At 46.9% G+C, this 22,769-nt stretch overlaps 1 protein-coding gene across 1 annotated transcript in view; it reads left to right on the top strand.

Moving 5' to 3' along the window:
• GPD1L (glycerol-3-phosphate dehydrogenase 1 like) overlaps positions 1-22,769 on the top strand; it is a 39,364-nt gene that overhangs the window by 9,834 nt on the left and 6,761 nt on the right. The window contains exons 2-7 of the mRNA XM_081105934.1: positions 1,207-1,384; positions 5,414-5,554; positions 7,187-7,325; positions 13,364-13,476; positions 21,445-21,678; positions 22,197-22,303. Of these exons, the coding sequence (XP_080962060.1) occupies positions 1,207-1,384; positions 5,414-5,554; positions 7,187-7,325; positions 13,364-13,476; positions 21,445-21,678; positions 22,197-22,303 (912 nt within the window). The remainder of the gene's footprint in view (positions 1-1,206; positions 1,385-5,413; positions 5,555-7,186; positions 7,326-13,363; positions 13,477-21,444; positions 21,679-22,196; positions 22,304-22,769) is intronic.

Consider the following 22,769-nt stretch of genomic DNA (forward strand, 5'->3'; position numbering starts at 1 on the left):
GATCAGGTGCCCACCCCTGGACCAATCAGTGGCCCAATCAGCAGAGCCTTGGCCCACTGTGCAATGAGCACATTTGTGAGGTGGGCACAGGTGCCTGGACCAACCATGACCTCCTCTGTCATGGTCACTAGCCACAGACCCTTGGCCCTTGTCTGGAGGACTGGCCCTAACTAGTCGGAGTGCCTTCTCTTCCCTTATTGGAAAGCCTAAGGGGCAACTGGTTCGTTACCAGAATGTTTGGTCAGTAGAGATGCAGAAGATGGGAGCTTGCTGGGCTGGAGGCCGGCTAGGTGTCTGCTGGGGGGAACCAAACACTCAGGCCCCCCCGAACATGGGCTCTCACTCTGCTTTTTTTCTGGAATCCACTCTGGTTCTTATCTTTCCATTATGACTGCAGTTCCCCCAGAACATAGTTTATAATCTGGGGGTTGGCCGTCCAGAGCTGTCATGGCATCTCTACTCAATGGCATCGGTATCCAGGCCCCTTCTCTTGTTACTTTGCTGTGTGTAATCTTTACTCCTACTATAAGATCTCCTCACAGCCCAAGAGGGCTGCTGGAGCCCCAACAATCACGTTCTGTCTTCTAGCCACAGAAAGAAGGAGGGGATAAAGAAAAAGGAGACATGCCCTGACTGGTTTTGCTCAGTGGATAGAACGTTGGCCTGCGGACTGAAGGGTCCCAGGTTCAATTCCAGTGAAGGGCATGTACCTTGGTTGCGGGCACATCCCCAGTAGGAGGTGTGCAGGAGGCCGCTGATCGATGTCTCTCTCTCTCATCAATGTTTCTAACTCTCTATCCCTCTCTCTTCCTCTCTGTAAAAAAATCAATAAAATATATTTAAAAAAAAAAAACAAGAAAAAGGAGACAAAGGGCACCTCACAGTAGCTACATTTGTTATTTTTATTCCATCTTTTAGGTGGATTTCTCTTCTGCCTGTGATCCTCTCTTCCAAGATAGGTTGACGTTTCTTAATTTTAAGGGGTGGTGCTTTTTGACCTTGTACCTAATTCTGGGGCTTTCTTGATCACAGAGGTGGTATTTGCAGGTGAAAAGCCACTGTTTCGCATGGCTCATGGCTTCACATCTTGAGTTACAAGTTCAGCGCTTGAATCAGAACCAGAATGCGAGGCCTCTGAATTAAAATCTAATGCATTTTCTCTTCTGCCCAAGTGAGTTTAATTTTGTTCTCCACTGTTTCTTGTAGGGGTTCCGCTGTTGCAAAAATAATTGGTAATAATGTCAAGAAGCTTCAGAAGTTCGCCTCCACGGTCAATATGTGGGTCTTTGAAGAAATGGTTGATGGGAGAAAACTGACAGACATCATAAATAATGACCACGAGAATGTGAAATATCTCCCTGGACACAAGCTGCCTGACAATGTGGTAAGGCTGTAGGAATGAAAAGTACATCTGGTTAGGTTGGAAAGCTACGTTTACCTGAGTCAACACCTGGGACTTGAGAAAATACAAAAACTATTTCCCTCTTCCCCTGTTCCTTCCGCCTACCAAGTTCTTGGCTTGGTCAGTTTTGGTTTTCTAGACTCTGAAATGGACTTTGGTTTAGTTTGCTAGGGCTGCCATAACGAAGGACAATAGACCAGATGGCTTAAACCACAGAATTTTATTTGTTCACAATGCCAGAGGCTTCAGGTCTACTAAGATCAAGATGTCAGTAGGGTTGGTTTCTCCTGAAGTTCTCTCCTTGACCTGTAGGTGGCCACCCTCTTCCTGTGTCTCCACATGGTCTTCCCTCTGTGTTGTCTGTGTCCTAATCGTGTTGTATTAGGGCATCTCCTAAGGACCTTGTTTTAACTTAATTACCTCTACAAAGACCCTGTCTCCAAACAGTCACATTCCGAGATACTAGGGTTATGACATAGGAATCTTGCGGAGACGCAGTTTGGCTCCTGACAGGTTACTGTCTTAGCATTCAAAGTGCAGGTCCTATCAAAGCTGGACTAACAACCTTGCCTTTGGCCGCTCATGTTCCCTGGTAACTCCCAATATACCCTTTCTGGGTACGTGGACTTTGATCCACTCCCTAGGACACTTGACCTTGGTCTGTAATTACAATCAGGGTCAAGGGCTAAATTACAGGAGATCCAGAAAAAAATAGAAAATTGTAAGACTGACCGTTTAAAATTCAAGCTTATTAGGTCTGGGAGGGGACAATATAGGTTACTGTCTGGCCTCATTCCAGTGACTTGCGGGGGAAGGAAGAAATGAGCATGTGACGCAGAAAGAGGGTACCCCGCTGCTTGTCTGAGTGGAGTGTATGAACTTCTGTTGCCAGTGTCACCCCTTGGTAGCTTTCTGTAATTGTTTGAAAACCAGATCACCGAGGCTGCCTCATTCCTGTGGTTAACCAGAAAAGCTCTCCTTTGTTAAAGAAATACCCATCCCTGCACGTATTCACTCACCAAACCTTGCTGAGCGGGCACTGTGCACGCAAAGCCCAGCGTTGGGTGCTGGAAACAGAGGAGTAAGATGACCCTGCTTCCCTCATGAGTCTGGCAGGGGTGGGGCAGGTTTGTAACCTGACAAGTGCCGGGAGTTGGAAGCGACAGACCTGGCTCACTGAAGACTGTAGCTTGGCTTTTGATTACAGTGCTCGTTAGTGTTAAGCACTATGCTTAGTTCATGGATATTGTCCCATGCTCTCAATAACCCTCTTAGGTTTGGTAAAGAACAAAATTCAGCCCTAACTGGTTTAGCTCAGTGGATAGAGCGTCAACCTGCGGACTCAAGGGTCCCGGGTTCGATTCCGGTCAAGGGCATGTACCTTGGTTGTGGGCACATTCCCAGTAGGGAGTGTGCAGGAGGCAGCTGATTGATGTTTCTCTCTCATCCATGTTTCTAACTCTCCATCCCTCTCCTTTCCTCTCTGTAAAAAAAAAAAAAAAAAAAAAAAAAAAATCAATAAAATATATTTTGAAAAAAAAAAGAACAAAATTCAACCAAGTAAACTTGAGGACCCAGTTGGCTTTGATTAAGCTATTCATGAATTCCATCTAGCATTCCACCCAGCAAGGAGAGAGGTGCTCAGAGGAGTTGTACAAAATGGAGGTTTTTTCTGGGCAGAAAGAGAGTTGAACAAGAAAGTTAAACGAGTGGGTTAACCCAGCGGGCATGGCTCCGTGGTTGAACGTCAACCTATGAACCAGGAGGTCATCGTTCGATTCTCTGTTCAGAGCACATGCCTGGGTTTTGGGCTCAATAGGGGGTGTGCAGGAGGCAGCCGATCAATGATTCTCTTTCATCGTTGATGTTTCTATACCTCTCTCTCCCTTCCTCTCTGAAATCAATAAAAATATATTTTAAAAAAGAAAAGAAAAGAAATGGTTGATGGGAGAAAACTGACAGACATCATCAATAACTGATGTTATCATTATTTCAAGCACAGTCACCATCCTGTAGGGGAAAGCGGGGGATTTTAGGGCAGATGACCTCACTGGTGTTGATCAGGAAATTCAGAGTGATTGGTTTAAAAAGTACACTCCCCAGAGAGACTGAAGCTGCAGTCAGGTTAGTTATTAGGTTTTGTTTTGGTGACTTGGCTTAGCAAAAGCGACTCTATTGTGGCCTGTTGTTCCTTCCTTCCTTCCTTTTTATCCTAACGGGTTGTAACAGTGAGTTTTCCTATTCTGCTGATGATTCTGATTTCATAAGGGAAGAAACCAAGGCTCAGCGAGGTTAGTGAACGTGTCCGAGGCCGCGTAGTTAGACCTCGGGTTGGAATTTGATTCCTGGTGGACTCAGTCCTGTGCCTGCTGAACCTGTTGCCGTCTAACGATGATGATTCTCTATTCTGTGTCACGGAACTAAGGCCAGGCAGCATTTCCCACGGTTATGCTTTTTTTTTTTTAAATTTTTACCGACAGTTGACATTTAACATTATTTTTTACTAGTTTCAGGCCCACGGTTATTCTTGACGCTGGTGGTGGGGAGAGAAAGGATCCCTAGGGTTCTGACTTGGGAAGTTAAGTTTATCCAAGTATCTGATGGAAAGGATTAGGGGGGAAGCTAGCTATTCCCACGGCAGTGCAAGACCTTCTATGTGCCTATTGGCCTGAACAAGTTGAAGCAGCTGGAGCAGGGGAGGTTACCCGTGGAGCAGGGGAGGGGCCAATTCCACCTAAATTGCAAGGTTAAAGTGGGGAAGCCTTTCCTGGCATTTATGAGCCTAGCCCCAAACTGGGGGTTTTCTTGCTAAGGAAGAAGGTAGAACAGTCATCGGGCACCAGCAGACAGCCTCTGCCGGAGACCACACGCTCCCTCGTCCTCACTAGATGCCCTCACCTCTGTCCTAGTGTCTGTGAGTCTGTGTCTCTCTGCCCATGTTAAAATTTAAAACCCATTTCTGTATTTAACTGAAGGAAACAAATCATCCTAAAAGCTGACATGTATTAAGTGCATGCCAGGTGTCGGGAATTTTTCTGAATCATTTATTCTTTTATTTTAAAAATATTTTTTTATGGATTTCAGAGAGGAAGGGAGAGGAAGAGAGAGATGGAAACATCAATGATGAGAGAGAATCATTGATCAGCTGCCTCTTGCACGCGCCACACTGGGGACCGAGCCAGCAACACGGGCATGTGCCCAGACCGGGAATTGAACCATGACCTCCTGGTTCATAGATCTGCGCTCAACCACTGAGCCACGCTGTCTGGGCTGAATCATTTATTCTTCACAACAGCACTCTCAAAGTACTTAACCAGGGAGAGTTTACTGTGAGACTGTTCACCGAATGTGGGGAGAATCGAGGGAACCAAAAGGCGTTGGTGCAGCGCCCAGAGATTAGCCACAGCAGGAAGCCATGCCACCCCTGAAAGGACAAGGGGACAGACTGGTGTCACCACACAGGCCTGACAAGAGCTTAGAGACCTGGAAGAGGGGCTGCCCGTCAGGAGATATAACTGTAGAATGACGCCATACCAGCACACCTGCAAGCCCAGGCAGGAGTGGCCCAGGGACACCGTGGCCTGTCTGTTGTCCCAGCTCGGGTCTCCTGACCGTGCCCCCCTTTGGCTAAAGCAACTGGAGGGCAGAGAGCAAGGGGCCCAGAGGAAACAGCCCGTAATAAGCAGCCCCCCAGGGAACAGAGTGGGGCAACGATAGGCAGAAAAATGGGTTGGGGGGCTGGGTGAGCAACAGGGAACAGCCCACGCAGTATCATGATGACTCCTTTTACGGGTAAGGAAACTGAGGCATGGAGAGGCAGGACCCTCCTGGGTTCAGGAGCAAGTCGGGAATGAGGAAGGCAGAGCACAGCCCCCTCTTGCCTGGACTGTCTGTCCGCACAGTGCTTGCTCTGCACATCGTAGGCATCTGATAAAGGGTCCGAGAATGAAATCGCTTGGCCCAGCATGTTTGGGTAGAGGTGTAACCGTTTCCTCCTCCTCGCCATCGCAGGTTGCCGTCCCAAACCTCCAAGAGGCCGTGCAGGATGCAGACATGCTGGTGTTCGTCATTCCCCACCAGTTCATCCACAGAATCTGCGACGAGATCACCGGGAAAGTGCCCAAGAAAGCGCGGGGAATCACGCTCATCAAGGTGACGCGCCCGAGATGGTGGCTGGGGCAGGAGAACATCGCTAGACATTAGTTCCTGGGAAGTGTTGCTTCCTCTCACTTTCATCTGTTGGAGACAAGGAAGTGAAGGGAAGGATATGGCAGGTTTTAGGGGTTTTGTTTTTGTAAAGATGCGTGGAAGGGGGTGGCTCCTCCTGGTGGGCCTCGCTGTCAGAAAGATCCTGGGTCTCACCCACATTCTGGAAATCACCAGTGGTTTGTATTAGTGCCCATGCCTGGTATTTTCCCTAAAGAGGGAATTTATTTTATTTTATTTTTTTATATATATTTTATTGATTTTTTACAGAGAGGAAGGGAGAGGGATAGAGAGTTAGAAACATCGATGGGAGAGAAACATCGATCCGCTGCCTCCTGCACACCTCCTACTGGGGATGTGCCCACAACCAAGATACATGCCCTTGGCCGGAATCGAACCCGGGACCCTTCAGTCCGCAGGCCAATGGAATCGAACCCGGGACCCTTCAGTCCGCAGGCTGACGCTCTGTCCACTGAGCCAAATCGGTCAGGGCTAAAGAGGGAGTTTTTAACCAGCAGTCCACGAACCACCCCCACAGATCCATGGACAGAATTCAGGAGGTCCATTGTTTTAACTGTGGGGGAGAAATTGCATTTTTATGAGTTTTTACCTCTAACTAAAATGAGCATTTTCTTCATTTGCAGAGGAAAACGACAAGGCAGAGTTTCAATAACAGTACAGGTTATTAGCAGGACCTCGGACCCTCTTGTCAATAGAAATCGCGGATATGTTCATGTCAGATAGCTCAAGTGTCATTTATGCTCATCACTACTTTGAAATTACAGAAATTGTTAGACCTGCCATGACATCTCTTTCTAATTGCATTAATAAAACGGCACATCTATTACTTTTATAAAAAAAATTTTTTAATTCTCTCCCAAGGATATTTTTAGAGAGAGTGGAAGAGAGAGGGAAAGACAGACAGCTAGTCGGTTTGGCTCAGTGGGTAGAGTGTCGGCTTGCAGATTGAAGGGTCCTGGATTCTATTCCGATCAAGGGCACGTGCCCAGGTTGCGGGCTGGATCCCCAGTGGGGGGCATACAGGAAGCAGCCACTCAATGATTCTCTCTCATCATTGATGTTTTCTATCTCTCTCCCTCTCCCTTCCTCTCTGAAATCAATAAAATCATATTTAAAGAAAAGAATCAACCAATGAATATAAATAAGTGGAACAACAAATCGGTGTTTTTTCTCCCTTCCTCGCTCTAAGATCAATAAATTTTTAAAAAAATAATTTAAAAAAAAAAAAAGAAGAAAGAAAGAAAAGCAAGGAAGGGGTGCATATAGAATTCAGGATAGTGGTTCACCCTGGAGGATGGATGGACTTGGGGAGAGACGCAGGGGATGTCAATGGTGTTGTTCATGTTCTGTAGCTTCACCTGGGTGGTTCCACATGTTCATTTTCTTGTTATTCTTTACGCAGTACATTCTCAGCATATGTGTTTTCTCTCGCAAGAGATATTTTTCAAGATGTACATGCTATTGGATGTCTGAACCTAGATAACTTACCAAGCAATGATCCCGTACCTCTTCTCTACGGGTGGTTTGCTTTTCCCTAACTTCTTGACCTCCTTATAGGGCATAGACGAGGGCCCCGAGGGCCTGAAACTCATCTCCGACATCATCCGAGAGAAGATGGGCATTGACATCAGTGTGCTGATGGGAGCCAACATTGCCAACGAGGTGGCGGCGGAGAAGTTCTGTGAGACCACCATCGGTGAGCTGCGGGGCACGGGGCCTGGGCCTCTGGTGTTGTTACATGTACATTTCCCCTGTCTGAGATTTCCTGGAGTGGACTCTGCCCTGCCCCTTCACATTCCTGCGGTGGACCTTTAGGGGGTTGGGATTTTATGCAAAGAGGCCCTTCTGAGGAACTGAAGTGTTTCAGCAACTTCCAGAATGAAGGGAAAGCCACGGGGCCCATTTCGACCCGATAACATTATCGAGGTTAAACACAGAAATAACGGTTGCTTGTGCCAACGCGCAGGTGATTACGTCCATGGTGGGGCTCCCCTCGCCGTAGGAAACCAACTTTTCTTTACTCACAGATGCCAGTATCTGGATCATCATTGGGTTCCATTGAGGTCTGAAAGTGGGTGGGAATGACCTGTTTTCAGGTGAATAAGCTGAGGCTCAGGGAATAAGTTACCTGCCCCAAGGTCACACAGCTCATACAGAACCCAGGCATGAACTAGGATCTCCTGTTTCCTGAAAGAGAAAGTCCTTTGTAGTCTTACATACAACCTTGACGTAAAAAAGTTTTGTTTCTTTAGGGCTTTGGAATTCTCAAGTGCTTGTGTATCATAGTAAAGGGCTCGTAGAAGAGTAATATGTTTGTATTTGCAGTTGTTTTGCAAGAGTTTATTTAAATGTCTCTGCCACTTGAGAACTTACTTCCACCCTTGTCAAACACTCGGGCAGTGTGAGTCATCTCGCCCTGGCAGATTTGTAACCGGAAGCTCTGAGGGAGGTCAGGCTCTCCTCACTAAGATGGGATGCATGGGGAGATGTAGCTCCTGATTCTCATACATGCCTGATTCTCATAGGGTATGTATACTTCTTGTTTTTTTGCATTTTTCGCTTTATTTTTAATTGCACAAATATTATGTCATTAGTGTGGAAAGTAGAGGTAATCAAAAGAAAACCATTTTTATTATTTCATTTGATTTCCATTATTTTTTCTATTTGTCCACAAAGTTTATGGTTTGTAGTTTAAATCCATATTATTTTATAGTTGCTTTATTAATATATAACAACTTTCAAAGTCCCATCAACATACATCTTCATAGCTGCATAGTATTCCACTGACAATTCCGTATGTGTGGGCACTTAAAACTCTTTTTTTGAGAAATAATATTTTTGGAGAGGAGAGGTATCACAAATAATATAAAGAACAAAACAAAGTGACCTAGAATATCATTTCCCAGGTTGACATTTTCAAAAGTGATACAGCCTCCGATAAAGCGTTTCAAACAATATGAGAAGGTACAAAATTAGGATTAAGATGGTAATTTCCCACCTACTCTCTCTTCCCAAAGGGAATCACTATTAGCAGTTTCTAAGTATCCTTCCAGAAAAAAAATTTACATATGCATATATACCACTGTATATAAGGTTTTATTTTTTCAGTTAATTCTTTTATCCATCTGTGATTAATATAGCCTGTGAAATTATGCAATTCAGTTTTTCCCAAAAAATTATTAACCAGTTTTTCCAACACAGTCCTATTTGCCAATAATCGATTGGCAATCAGTTTTGCCAATTAGTTGGTTAGAATCGACTGGTTATCCCAAGCATTCCATAAGGCTGAGCCTTGCTCGCCAGTCCCTGATTTAAACCTTGTGTCTACCTATAGGTTTTGGTGAGGATTTTTACCTGCCTCGAAGCTCTGTTTGCTGTAGGAAGGTTTCCAGTGGGGTGCAATGGGCTCTGCTGGTTTGTAAAGACAAACGCACAGAACACCACCCCTTTCCCTCTGGCTTCTGTTGACCCAGTGCATCCACTGCCTTCGCTGTGGTTTGGATCATAAATGACAATGAAAGGCTTAAGGGAGTGTCACAGGCTAAAGAAGGTCAGGGAGTGAAGGACAACCCTGAAAGACAGCATCGCCATCGTTGTTCAGATTGGAATATGGTTGTATGCCAGATCATTGCATTGACATTAAATTCCCTGTATTTGATAATCGCACTGTGCTTCCCCGGATCCCCTTTCTTGATGACATTAACAACCAACACATTTTTAATTATGGTAGATGCAGAGATTTCAGCCCACTTGAGTCTTCCATAGGAGAAGAGAAAATGGCATTGTTTTTAGTATCTTCTAAAAATATTAACTGTCATGGTGAACGATGGTGCCCCCTTGTGGTAAGAGTTCCCTTCATCCTTGGGACTGATCTCACAGAATCCAGTACTTTTACTCAGTTGTCCCCCAAATATTTTTCAAAGCTTATTATGTATCAGGCACGCCCTAACCAAGTGAGCTACCCGGCCAGGACTGACCATTTTTTATTTCATCTGTGTCCGCACACTCTCTCCACTCACCCCCCGGATTGTGTCGAGGATTTCGAAGGAGTCATTAAAGAGGTCGACTCTCTCCCTGACTTGGCCTGAAAGAGAAGGGGATTTTCCTGTCCTTTGGTTCATACTGAGTTTGGAGCGGCCCTTCCACCTGCCTGTTGGGCGTTACCTGCTCCGTACCAGATGGTCTGGGGCCCTGCTTGCCACTTTACTGCTTATGACTGGTAATAGTCATAATACGGTTAGGGCTTTCTTAGCCATGATTTAAAACAATCTTCTCAGAGTACACTTGAGAAACAGCGTTGATTGCTGTAAATCAAGCTCACCTCTCTCGTCGACACTGTGAGTGATTTGCTGCCGCAGAAGAACTGACAGATCCCACTTTGTGTCTGCGGTAAATGGAGAGCGCACTTCTCCCGGCCTGTTTCTCAGGTGGCTCACAGCAGACAGCTGGGTGAGCGTCAGTCACGTGGTGCTCAGAAGCATCCTTCACGTTGGAGGCACTGAGCAGTGGCCATGGTGAGGGACAGAGGAGAGAGACAGCAACGATGTCGTGGTGTGGAGGCCAGGGGCTAGTTGACCCAACCGGGTGATGAAACAGGATTGCACAGAATCACCCAGGTGGTCTGGGGACTGTTTAAAAAAAGGAAGAGGACGGTTTACTCAAACGGACACAGTTATATTTGGAAAAAGGAGAACTCTGCTAAATGGTAATAGCAATGCATGTAGAATAGAAAATGTGTTTCTAGGTATTGGGTGTAGATATTTTAGACATTTTATTATGGAAAATTTCCTTGAAAACAAAAGTAGGTAGAACAATATCATGAACCCCATGCGCCCCTTGCCCATCTTTAGTAATGATTAACTTCTGGGCCATTCTTTTTTTTTTTTAATTGATGAGTGAGAAACATTAATTTGTTGTTCCACTTATTTATGCATTCATTGTTTTTTTTCTTGTATGTGCCCTGACCAGGGACCAAACCTGCTATAGCCATTCTTATTTCATCTGTATCCCTACCCTCTCTTCACTCACCCCTGGATTGTTTTGAAATTATGTCACTTGTGAGTGTAATTTTAATGTTGACAATCATCGTTTTTTCTGCATTGGGAAAATAGAGCTCTACTAGTATTGTTTTTTGCTGGTTTATCTTCTCTTTTTTCTTACCCCTGAGAGGTAGCACAGCATAGAGAGTCAGCACTCTGGAGCCAGGGCCCCTGGGTTAGAATTTGGGCTCTGCCTCCTACTGGCTTTGTGACTCTGGACAAGTTGGTGAGCCTCTCTGGGCCTCCTCTCTGTAAATGTGGAAAATCATAGTCACAAGCATGAGGATTGTCGCCTCGCTCACCGTTATTACATGAGACCTTGAGTGCTCGTTACGACAGATAGCCTGTTCCACACCCGATTCTCACAGTAACCTCACAGTAGGCCTAAGAGTGCCCTCGTGCTTTACTCAGGAAGAAACTGAGGCTAGAGGAAGTTAAATCAGAGGTTTGCAAACTTGTCTGCCCATTGGAATCGCCTGGGGAGCTTCACTAATGACTGATGCCTGCTCTACCCCAGAGACCAATTTCATGGGTCTGGGATGTGACCTGGGCTTTGGTGTTCTTAAAGATCCCCAGGTGACTGTCATGTGCAGACAGGCTCGGGAACAAGCGCAGGAGCCTAGAGCAGCGGTCGCCAACCTTTCGGACCTCACGGACCACCAGTGGTCCGCGGACCACCGGTTGGCGACCGCTGGCCTAGAGGCCTAGTACTGTAGCCTTCGGTGAGCTTCCTGCCATCTGGTGGAGATGTTGACTTGGGAGCCAGGGCTTGGCTGGTGGGTTTATCATCTGATTTCTAGAGCTAAGCCCTCCCCTCTGGGCCCCCAACAATGAGAGCACACTTCACATCAGGTTTTATGTGTAACATTTTACTTTTGTTTGTTTTTAACCTGAAGTCCCTAAACCACAGCAACAAAAAGTCCAAAAACTACTGAGCATCCGTCTCATTCTAGGAACTGTCCTGAGGGAGGGGATCTAGTGGTAGCAAAAACAGGGACTCTGAATGCTGTTCTGTGTGAAAATATTTGTCGGTGTTGCATCCATTCTCTATTGTCATAGTGATGCCAAGTAATAATCACAGAATCTCAGTGGCGTACAAAATAAGCACAGCTAACACTTCCGTGGGCCTCTGGGAGTCCACAGATCTTGGCCGGGACAGCCAGTTGGCTCTGGTCCATGTGTCTGTCGTCTTCCTGCTGGGCTTTGTGGGCGAACCAGGGCATCTTTTTTTTTATTGTTTAATATATATTTTTATTGACTTCAGAGAGGAAGGGAGAGGGAGAGATAGAAACATCAATGATGAGAGAGAATCATTGATCAGCTGCCCCCTGCACGCCCCCTTGTGGGTATCAAGCCTGCAACCCAGCATGTACTCTGGTTTGGAATTAAGCCGGGACCCTTCAGTCCACAGGCTGACGCTCTATCCATTGAGCCAAACTGGCTACAGTGAGCCAGGGCATCTTCTCACAGCAACGGCAGAGGCACAAGGGAACGACCCTACTGCATAGAGGGCATCACGCTTCTGCTGCATCCTGTCTGTTAATGTCCCCTTGACCAAAGCAAATCCCACGGCTGAGCCCAAAGGCGGCAGGCGGGGACGTATGCCCACTCGCTGTGAGTCTAAGCATGGTGGATAGTCAAGCCTAACATCATAGAAAGGGATGCACTCTGCTCCCTCGGAAACAGGGTGGATGATTTTTAACAATAACTGTAATAGATGTAATAGATACAAACACAGAAACCCAGCTTGTAAGTGTAAGTGTTCATGGGAGCAAAAAGTTGGCAACAGTTTTAGATTTCAAACACTAAAAAGATACTTAGACATAACATATGGACACAGCAAAATACAAAGCAGCCATTGAAAATGGTGTGCAAGCCCTGGTTGGTTTGGCTCAGTGGATAGAGCATTGGCCTGTGGACTGAAGGGTCCCAGGTTCGATTCTGGTCAAGGGCACATGCCCAGGTTTCGGGCTCGATCCCCAGTGGGGGGGGGGGGGGGGGTGCAGGTGGCAGCCGATCACTGATTCTCTCTCATCATTGATGTTTCTATCTCTTTCTCCCTCTCCGTTCCTCTCTAAAATCAATAAAAATATTTTTTAAAAATAAAGAAGAAGAAATAAAAGAAAACTTTTAAAAAAGAAAGAAAGAGAGAAAGAAAATGATGCAGAAAAAATATGCTGTCGTTAAAAATTAGTCATGCTGAGGCCCTGGCCGGGTAGCTCAGTTGGTTAGAGCATCATCCCGATGCACCAGGGTTTGGGTTTGATCCCTGATCAGGGCACATAGAGGAGTCAACCAATGAATGAGTAAATAAGTAGACCAACAGATTGATGTTTCTGTCTCTCTCCCTTCCCCTCTTTCTCTAAAATCAATCAGTCAGTAAATAAAAACAAAGAAAATTAGTTATGCCATAAGATGAGAACCACATGTACATTATGTTCCCAAGTTTGAGAACAGCTATGTATATTCATACTTCAGTCAGTGGAAGATGTATGCCAAATCATGAGTGATCATCTGTGGTGAAATTCTGGAATATTTTTATCTTCTACTTCTACTCTTAGGAATTTTGTAAATGCTCTGTAATGACCATATGTTACTGTTATAATAAGGGGAACACGTATTTAAAACCGTGTTAGGTGTGAACAGTTAAGATTAGAGATGGTATGAGTTTCCTTTTTTCCTAACTTTTCAACAGGCAGCAAAGTAATGGAGAACGGCCTTCTCTTCAAAGAACTTCTGCAGACTCCAAATTTCCGCATCACGGTGGTTCAGGACGCAGATACTGTTGAGCTCTGTGGCGCTCTGAAGGTAAAGTCAGCCTCTTATTCCTGCCCAGGGGGAGGAGTCCACCATGCATGGCCACTGTTAGCGTTGCTGAATCTAATCCGGAAGAATGGGCCCTGTGTTCTGTGCACTTAACTACGGCAAAGAATAGTGAATGGCGAGCCTTGTTTATCACTTCCTGCTCTGCCCTCGCCTTTCCTGGGTGGGCCCAGTTCCTCTCTCACTTCTGGTTTGCTTTTCTAAATCTGGGAGGATTGTGGTGTTTTGTTCTTTGGGCAGTTGGCAGCATTAATATTTGGGAAGCATGGCGAGCACCTCGATTGCAGAGGTCTACCCGGGGGCAGAGTCCCCCAGGAAAGGGAACTGTTGCCTCTGAATTACACACTCTGTTGGTGTGATGGTTCAGTTGGTTGTTCTTGTTAAGGGAAAGGAGTCTACTACTTAGGTTTCTTTTTTCAAGAATCGTTTTATCTCAGGGAAAAGATCAACTTCAAGAAGCAGTTCCTATTGGCCAGGGGCTTGGGAGGGTAAAATAAAGGGAAGTTTTCACACTTGGACTCCTTACTTGCCTCCACTTTAATAATAATTATATATATACTAGAGGCCTGGTGCACAAATTTGTGCACCAGTGGGGTCCCTCAGCTAAGCCTGTGGGTCCTGATGAAACCAGCTCTCCGACATCCCCCGAGGAGTCCCAGATTGTGAGAGGGTGTAGGCCAGGCTGAGGGACCCCACCAGTGCATGATCAGGGCCGGGGAAGGATGCAGGAGGTTGGCCAGTCGGGGAGGGACAGTGGGAGGGTTCCAGGGTGTGTTCGGCCCATCTTGCTCAGTCCCTACCCAGCAGGACCCCCAGCAGCAAGCTAACCTACCAGTTGGAGCGTCTGCCCCCTGGTGGTCAGTGCCCGTCATAGCGAGCAGTTGAGCATCCTTAGCATATCATTAGCGTATTATGCTTTGATTGGTTGAACAGCCAACCAGTCGACTGGACACTTAGCATATTAGGCTTTTATTATATAGGATATATAATTGATTTCAGAGAGGGAGAGAGATAGAAACATCAATGATGAGAGAGAATCATTGATCAGCTGCCTCCTGCACACCCCTCACTGGGGATCAAGCCTGCAACCTGGGCATGTACCCTAACTGGGATTTGAACTGTGACCTCCAGGTTCATGGGTCAACGCTCAAGCCGCCTCTACTTTTTAAAGACTAGGTCAAGGTCCCTCTCACTATCCTGGCTCTGGGAAGTGGCCTGCAGCTGGGTTGCTGAGTCATTTCTTTTGTCAGCAAAAACTGCTTTCCAGGAATTTGAGCACCTAGGGAAGGAAATTGGGTGATCTGGCATTCACCTCACTTTGTTAGGTAAGACTTGCAACGATGAAAAGATTGATGAAAAGAACGTCAAGGAGACCAAAATCCAAAGAATGCCTTCCAACTCTTTCTCTAAATTGTACATCTTGTTTTCTCGTCAGAATTTAAAACCACTTCCTGGCTTTCTAGAATTAATCATGTGTGTGTATGTGTGGTCACATGCCCCTGTACAATGAGAATTTTAAAAAATTAAAGCCAATCAAAGGCCTGGGCTCCCAGGCAGCACACACCCATATTTTTAAATGCTTGCGTGGGGCATTCTTCTCATTCTAGGCAGGTCCTGTTATATATTTGAGATGCTGGCTTCGGCTGCTCTGTTTATGTTTGTTGGTTGGGATTTTTATGTGTTTTTAATGATCCTTCGTTAGTTTAATGACCACATGGCAGCAGGAGCACCGTGAATGCCTAATTGCTCAGCGCTGGTCTGTGTGGCTCCAGAGCTGTTTTTAGGTGACTGGATATTTTGGGTGGTGGATGGGGAAGCAGTGAGATCCTGTGCTGGGGAGAAGACTCTAGAAAGATGGACAGCTCTGGCAAAGCTCTGCAAATGAACGGGACCCATGCTGGTCTTGTGTCTGAGCTTAGAATGGCTTTTCATTTGTGTTGGTACCTGCTACCACTGCAAAGTGGTTCATTGGGGTGAAGGCGGGTGGGGTGAGAACCGTCTATCTTCCTTCCCCTCGGCCATCCTCTGAAACAGGATCAGTTACCCTCATTTTTGTCAGCTTGCATCGAAGCTGGGATTTTTGCAGACTGACAAACAGGCATTTTGGCAGTAATTGAGCCTAACCATGCCGTCACACAGATAGGGAGATAGAGATCCACAGACCGTAAGTGACTCAAACAGCAAATATTGGCACCAATGCAGGTTTCAAGAGTCTTGGTCTGGGTCCTTGGTTACTATGTCCAGCCTGACTTTTCTGGTTTGTGTCTGGGCAGTTGAATAAAATGAAGCCCTCCCTTGTCAGAGCCTTCCAAAGCAAGGACAAATGGACATATGTTGGTTTTATTACAAAATTAATCATTGTGTTTTCCTGATTATAAAGTCGTGCACATTTTACACAACAGCAGAGAGGTGTAAAGAAGAAAATCACCAGTAATCCTTACATCCTGAGATAACCACTGTCAGTGTTCGCTGTATCCCCTTCTAATCTTTCAGCAAGTGAGTGTATGTCCCCTTTTTATCTCAGGGAAAGGGAAGGAGAGGGAGAGAGAGATAGAAACATCAGTGATGAAAGAGAATCATCGATCGGCTGCCTCCTGCACGTCCCCTACTGGGGATGGAGCCTGCAACCCCGGTATGTGCTCTAACTGGGAATTGAACCATGACCTCCTGGCTCATGGATGGATGCTCAACCACTGAGCCATACCAGCCAGGTACTATGTCCCCTTTTAAAACAAAGACTGGATCTTACTGTTCAAATAGTTTGGCATATTTTACTCCTTTTCTCATTAACCTTTAGTAATCTTCTCCATACTCGCAAATTTAAAAAATGTACACTCTTTTTTGTGCTCAAAAACACGAGGTCATGTGACTGGTGCGGGGGCGGGGGGGCGGGGGGAGGAAAACAGCTCCTTACAAGGATAACAATAAAAAGAAAATGCAAAAGGATTATGCAAAATCATTTTGTACCAGTGCCTTCAGAATGTCCTGCACCTCCTACCTGTGTTCATCTCTGAAGCAGTAACGGAATGTTCTTTTTAAAATGTCAGCTTTCTTTAAGCACAATTCATGTACGTTAAACTGCATCTATTTAAAGGATGTAATGCACTGGGCCCATTCCCCGCCCCAGTCAGGCAGCCACTGATCTGCTTTTTTTTTTTTTTTTTTTTTAATGTATTTCTTTATTGATTTCAGAGAGAAAGGGAGAGGGAGAGAGGGAGAGAGAGAAACATCAATGATGAAAATCATTGATCGGCTGCCTCCAGCATATCCCCTAACTGGCATGTGCCCTTGGCCAGAATTGAACCTGAGGCCCTTCAGTCCACAGGCCAACGCTCTATCCACTGAGTCAGACCAGCTAGGACTGATCTGCTTTTGTACACGAGATACTTGCATTTTCTAGAAGATTTATAATGAAGTTATACAGGTTATCTCCTTCGGTGTCTGGCTTCTTTCACTGGGGAGGTATTTGTGCTTTCATGTAAATTTTAAGAGGTACTTCATACAGAAAAGTAGAAAAATCTTAAAGTGTAGAGCTCAACCTATGTTATCATTTTGAAAAATGCTTTATCAGGATTAAGTTTCTTTAATGGAGACCCAACATAATAGTGGCTGTGAACAGGTTAAAGTGTATTTCTTAGGTAAAAATCCTGAATCCCTATGACAACTCAGTTGCACAGAATTCTTAGGAACCCAGGCTCCTTCCAGCTCCCAAGGGTGTGGCCCTTGTCCTTGTGGGGCAGGAAGAGACGTTCCTCTACCCATTCTAGGTCCTGCTGTCGGGCCTAATCATTAAATTGACTATGAGCCAGATTAGCAAGAGAAAATAACAAAATTTAATTACATACCTATGTACGGGAACCCCATATACCTGACCGAGTCAGAGACCCCACATACATGAGAGGTTCCAAGACAGAAGTATACGTGACTTCCTGGGCTAAGGAAGGAGGTGAGGCTCCTGGGGTTTCTGGATTCACATGCCGAAGTGGCACATGTTGGGGAGGCCTGTGCTGAACCCCTTCATCATCCTTACCTTCTAAGATGGTGACCAGAGCTCCAGCCTTCACATCTGCCTTCCAGGCAGGGAAAAAATAGAAACAAAGGACAAAGACCATGTGCAACTGTCTTTTTTTTTTTTAAATATTCATTTCTTTTTAAAAAAATATATTTTATTGATTTTAGAGAGGAAGGGAGAGGGAGAGAGAGATAGAAACATCAATGATGAGAGAGGGTCATTGATTGGCTGCCTCCTGCTCGCCCCCTACCGGGGATCGAGCCTGCAACCCAGGCATGTGCCCTTGGCCGGAATCAAACCCGGGACCCTTCAGTCCGCAGGCTGACGCTCTATCCATTGAGCAAAACCAGCTAGGGCAATGTGCAACTGTCTTTTAAGGCAGGTTCTGGAAGTTGCAATGGGGTCCTTTGCCTTCATCACAATGGACAGTACTTAATTGTGTGACCACACCTCGCTTCAAGGGACGTTGGGAATTGGTCACTCCCCCTCCCCCAGTAGCCATATACTTGCATGAAAATCAGGGACTCTGTTACTCTAGAAGACGGGGTGAATAGGTTGGGGGATAAACCCGTAGCCTGTGCCGCAGACTCGGGACGTTCCTTCGTAGGGCTGTCTGTAGGGAGGTTAACCGCTCCTCCTTGCTGGGGATGAAGGTTTCCTCCAGGGTTTTGGCTTTGACAAACCTTGCTGTGATGACAGCCTTGCGCCTGTCTCTAGCCGGGCCTTTTGGCCATATGTGGCTATTCACATTTACATTCAAGCTAATTAACACTTAAAAATTCAATTCAGGCCGAAACCGGTTTGGCTCAGTGGATAGAGCGTCGGCCTGCGGACTGAAAGGTCCCAGGTTCGATTCCAGTCAAGGGCATGTACCTGGGTTGCAGGCACATCCCCAGTGGGAGATGTGCAGGAGTCAGCTGATCGATCTTTCTAACTCTCTATCTCTCTCCCTTCCTCTCTGTAAAAAATCAATAAAATATATTAAAAAAAAAAGAAATTCAATTCAGTTTCTGATTCATAGTAGCCCCATTTCAAAGACTCAGTAGCCATGTGAGTGTCAGTAGCCAGTAGCTTCTGGCTGCTGTAATAGATAAGCAGGTATAAAATATTTACGTCGTTGCAGAAACGTGTACCGGACAACACTGCTCCAGCTAAGATATCTTTCAGGGTGCCGGGCCTGGCGGACCAAGGGTGGGCTTACTCAGCCCCCTTGACATCATCTCAGCCAGGCTGCCTTCTCCAGGGCCCAGCCTGCAAACCACACATGCTCTTTCCCCTTATGGTCGGCCCACCCTCTGCAGACAGAGCTTCGTCTTAGGTCACGTACCCTGGGAGCTGGCCTCCGGACGAGTGGGGTGGGTTGTGGACTTACAGAAAACAGCAAGCACTGACTTGGTTTCTGTGGAGCCACTCTTCCTAGGTGGTGAGAGAGTCGGCCGGCATGGCCTGTGGGTAGCCTGGGCCGCCTCACCAGTTTTATATTCCTTTTGTGGGAGGATAGGATGGGAGCGGGAGGAATTGAGTCCCGCCTAACCGCCCCGATTCAGAATTGCAAAGGTGGCACTGCGGGGTGGATGAATGCCATCACCCAGGAAATGGAGGAGGGCTTAAGCACGTCTGTCTTCTGAAAACCGTGGTGTGTTTAGCTCCACGGCAGTTGAAAGCAGATTTAAATGCACAGTGGATAGTGATAACTTGCACAGCTGAGCGGCCTCGGAGGACATCTGCTCGGATGCTATGCAAACACGATCTGACTGGCTCGTGTGTTTATTTTTCTTTTGACAGTGGTAAGTGCGAGAGGGAGGGAGCGAGGATTTCAAGATCCATCATAGAGTAAACTGGGTTGGGGCCCAAGGTCCCCTCGGAAGGAAGAGTTTACGCTGCAGTAGTCCCCTGTCCCCCCCACCCCAGTCCCCATGGGGAGATGGGATGTCTAGTGGAGACAGTGAGGTGGTCTGCCCGGGTTCTTGTTTCAGCGTCTAGAAGGGTTCAGCCATCTGGAGAAGGGCTGTGTGTAACTTAATAAAGAGTCCAGAGACGAAGCATAGTTTTGAAAGGCATATTGGGGGTCAGAGGAGCCTAGCTAAAGAAACTAAGATCTCCTCGTCTCAGGACCCCATGCTTTTTATTAACACACATTGTCCTGAGGCAAGGCAGAGATATACACATCAAAGGGTCAGGTTTCATTTATAGAGTCCATTGTCAGATTGGAAGAATTTGCCTACGGCTGTTCAGGTGTTCGGCCAGTAGGAGGCAGTAACATGTAGATTAAGATGCCCTGAGCTGTCTGGCAGCCAAGCAATCATCCCTTTTCAGGTTTGGGAAAATGCCCTTGCCACTCCAGATGATTCAGCCCTGCTGTCATGCTGGAATTGGCTTCCGGCAGTGGTCCTGACCTATGTGTCCTGCAGTGAAGGGGCCGACAGAGTGGCCGGAGCCCCCAGGCCACGGGCACCTTCATCTGCCTTTTCTCTGGGTGCAGTGACATGAAAGGTCAGAGGCAGTACTTTGGAGCTCAGGGCTGGGATGCTTCCAGTGGCTGACAGCTCGCCCCTTTGTCTGAGTCCCTTCGGTTGGGTGGAGTCAGCTCTTCCTGTTAGAAAGTTCTCATCTTGACTCTGCAGTGGCCCCTCTGTGCCCTGGAGTAGCGAGCTGTGACCTGCTCCCTGGAGAGGACTGGGGAGCCGGCTCCTGGGTTGGAGACCCAGCTCTGCAGGTCCTGGCTATGTGGCCCTGCAGGCTACTTATCCTGTGCCCTTGAGTTTCCTACTTCCCACCCCGCATCTACCAGGACCTGCCTCGTAGGAATGTTGTGAAGATTGAATGCGTTAATTATATATGAAGCATTGAGAACAGTTTGCTAAGGTTAACTTGTGTTGTTACTTTTATTATTTGCTCTCATAAATCTCTTCTCCTCCTAAGCTTCCATGCAGGCAGGCAGGTGGGTGGTCACTCCTCCCCCCTGACACTAACCGGAGGATTCAGGCAGGTCTCTGACCCAGGCAGGAGGGGGTGGCCAGGCCAAGTTGGCCACAGCGTGGAAGCCGGCAGGCACAGGGAAGAGTGGGGCTGTGGAACCAGGTAGTCGACCCTTAGCGCTGACCCCTTCACTGGATTATCACCTTCTGCAGAGGCAGGTCTAGCACAGGCAATGACTCAGCAATTCCGCTCCTAGGTGTGTACCCAAGAGAAATGCCTGTGTGTGGTCGCCGAAGGATATGTGCCTGGGTGTCCTTACAGCACCCTGTGAAAGCTACCCCAATGCCAACTAATAAAAGAATGGATAAATAGATTGCACTGTGTTCACACAGTGGAATACAATACAGCAATGAAAATAATTGTTCTGTGTGTAAAAACAGGGCTGAATCTCACAAACATTTCAAATTTGAGACAAAGCTAGACAGAAAAGATTACATGCTGTATGATTCTATTTGTATGAAGTTTAAAGACAGATACAGCGAATCTGCTGTTATAAGTCAGGAGAGTGGTTACCTTTGGTGGGAGGGGATGGCCAGGAGGGCACCTGAAGGGTGACTCTGGGGCCCTGGTTATGTTCTGTATTTTTTAATCAGAGCGTGTTCAATTTGTGAAAATTACGATTTGTGCTTTTCTATATAAATGTTATATTTAAATAAAGTATTTGACTTGAAAACAAACCCAAAAGGTAAGGCAGTTGATCCAAACAGTACTTCACTGGAGACCACTATCAGCGATCTAGTTTTCTGGCTGATGCTCGTCAATTGCTGCCTCCTGGTGACCCCAGATCTGGGCTCCTGTCCTGAAAATGGGCCCCTTCTTTCATCTCTCTTGCTCGCGGTCCCAGAGCAGAACCGAGGGCTGTGCAGGAACCCGTGGTCCTGCCGCGGCCTCCCCCACCCTGCCCCGCATCCTCACCCGCAGGGATGTGTGACAGCTTCCTGGTCTCCTTGTCTCCCTCGCAGAACATCGTCGCGGTGGGAGCGGGCTTCTGCGACGGCCTCCAGTGTGGAGACAACACCAAAGCTGCCGTCATCCGCCTGGGACTCATGGAAATGATCGCCTTCGCCAAGATCTTCTGCAAGGGCCAGGTGTCCACAGCCACCTTCCTGGAGAGCTGCGGCGTGGCCGACCTGATCACCACCTGCTATGGGGGCCGGAACCGCAGGGTGGCCGAGGCCTTTGCCCGGACTGGAAAGGTAGCCCCTGGCCTGCCCTCCCCACCCCCGTCTCCCACTTGTGACCCCTGGGCTGGGTGGGGTGAGCATAGTGCAGCGGAGGTGGAGGCCAGGGTTTGATGGGTGTTGTTTTGTCCTGTTTACCTGTCTGCTTTCACTTAAAGAGCTTCAGTCTTACGTCCGTTATCTTCTACATCTGTTTTTTAACATATATTTATATTGATTTCAGAGAGGAAGGGAGAGAGAGAGAAAAAAACATCAATGATGAGAGAGAATCACTGATTGGCTGCCACCTACACGCCCCACACTGGGGATCCAGCCTGCAACCTGGGCATGTGCCCTGACTGGGAATCGAACCGTGACCTCCTGGTTCCTAGTCAGTGCTCAACCACTGAGCCATGCTGGCCAGGCTATCTTGTACGTCTTCATCTTTCTTGGGCTTGTAGCAGAGGAGTGCAGCTCCGCTTCCCCACTCTCCCCCGGAAATGAGTGACTCTCTAGTCCTTACCGGAGATTGTTTTTCATCCTTTGTTTTTAAGACCATTGAAGAACTGGAGAAGGAGATGCTGAATGGGCAGAAGCTACAAGGACCTCTGACTTCGGCGGAAGTGTACCGCATCCTCAAGCAGAAGGGGCTGCTGGACAAGTAAGTCCCGTGTCTCCCCGAGACTGGAGAAACGCTCATCATCCCTCTCCCCTCGTGACCTGGTCCGTGCACACGCGCACAGCTGTGTCACGAGTGTGCCAGGACTTTCTGAGGTTAGCGCCGTCCTTTGTGTGACGTGAACGTCTGTGGCAGGAAACACCCACCTGCCCTGAAAATGGGTGTTGACACAAAACACAGACCCAGCTTAGCTTCAGGAAGAAGAGCTTCATTCTTGGTATTATAAAACAGGAAGTTTAGGACTCTGGGTTGTTTGGTAAGAGCTACATGTTATCAGTTTTAAATTAAAAAAAAAAAATGAATGCTTTGTTGGCTTTGTAAAAAGATAGAATCTTGTTAATAAACTGCCAAGCAATTCAGAAGTGAAGGGAAGACACGTCACCCCAGAATTCAACTGCAGGCGGTGAAGGGACCTGTGTGAAGGATTGGTGAGCAGCCTTGCAGCCTG

Source organism: Myotis nattereri (genome assembly GCF_964212035.1).
Source record: "Myotis nattereri genome assembly, chromosome: 14".
Lineage (NCBI taxonomy): Eukaryota > Metazoa > Chordata > Mammalia > Chiroptera > Vespertilionidae > Myotis > Myotis nattereri.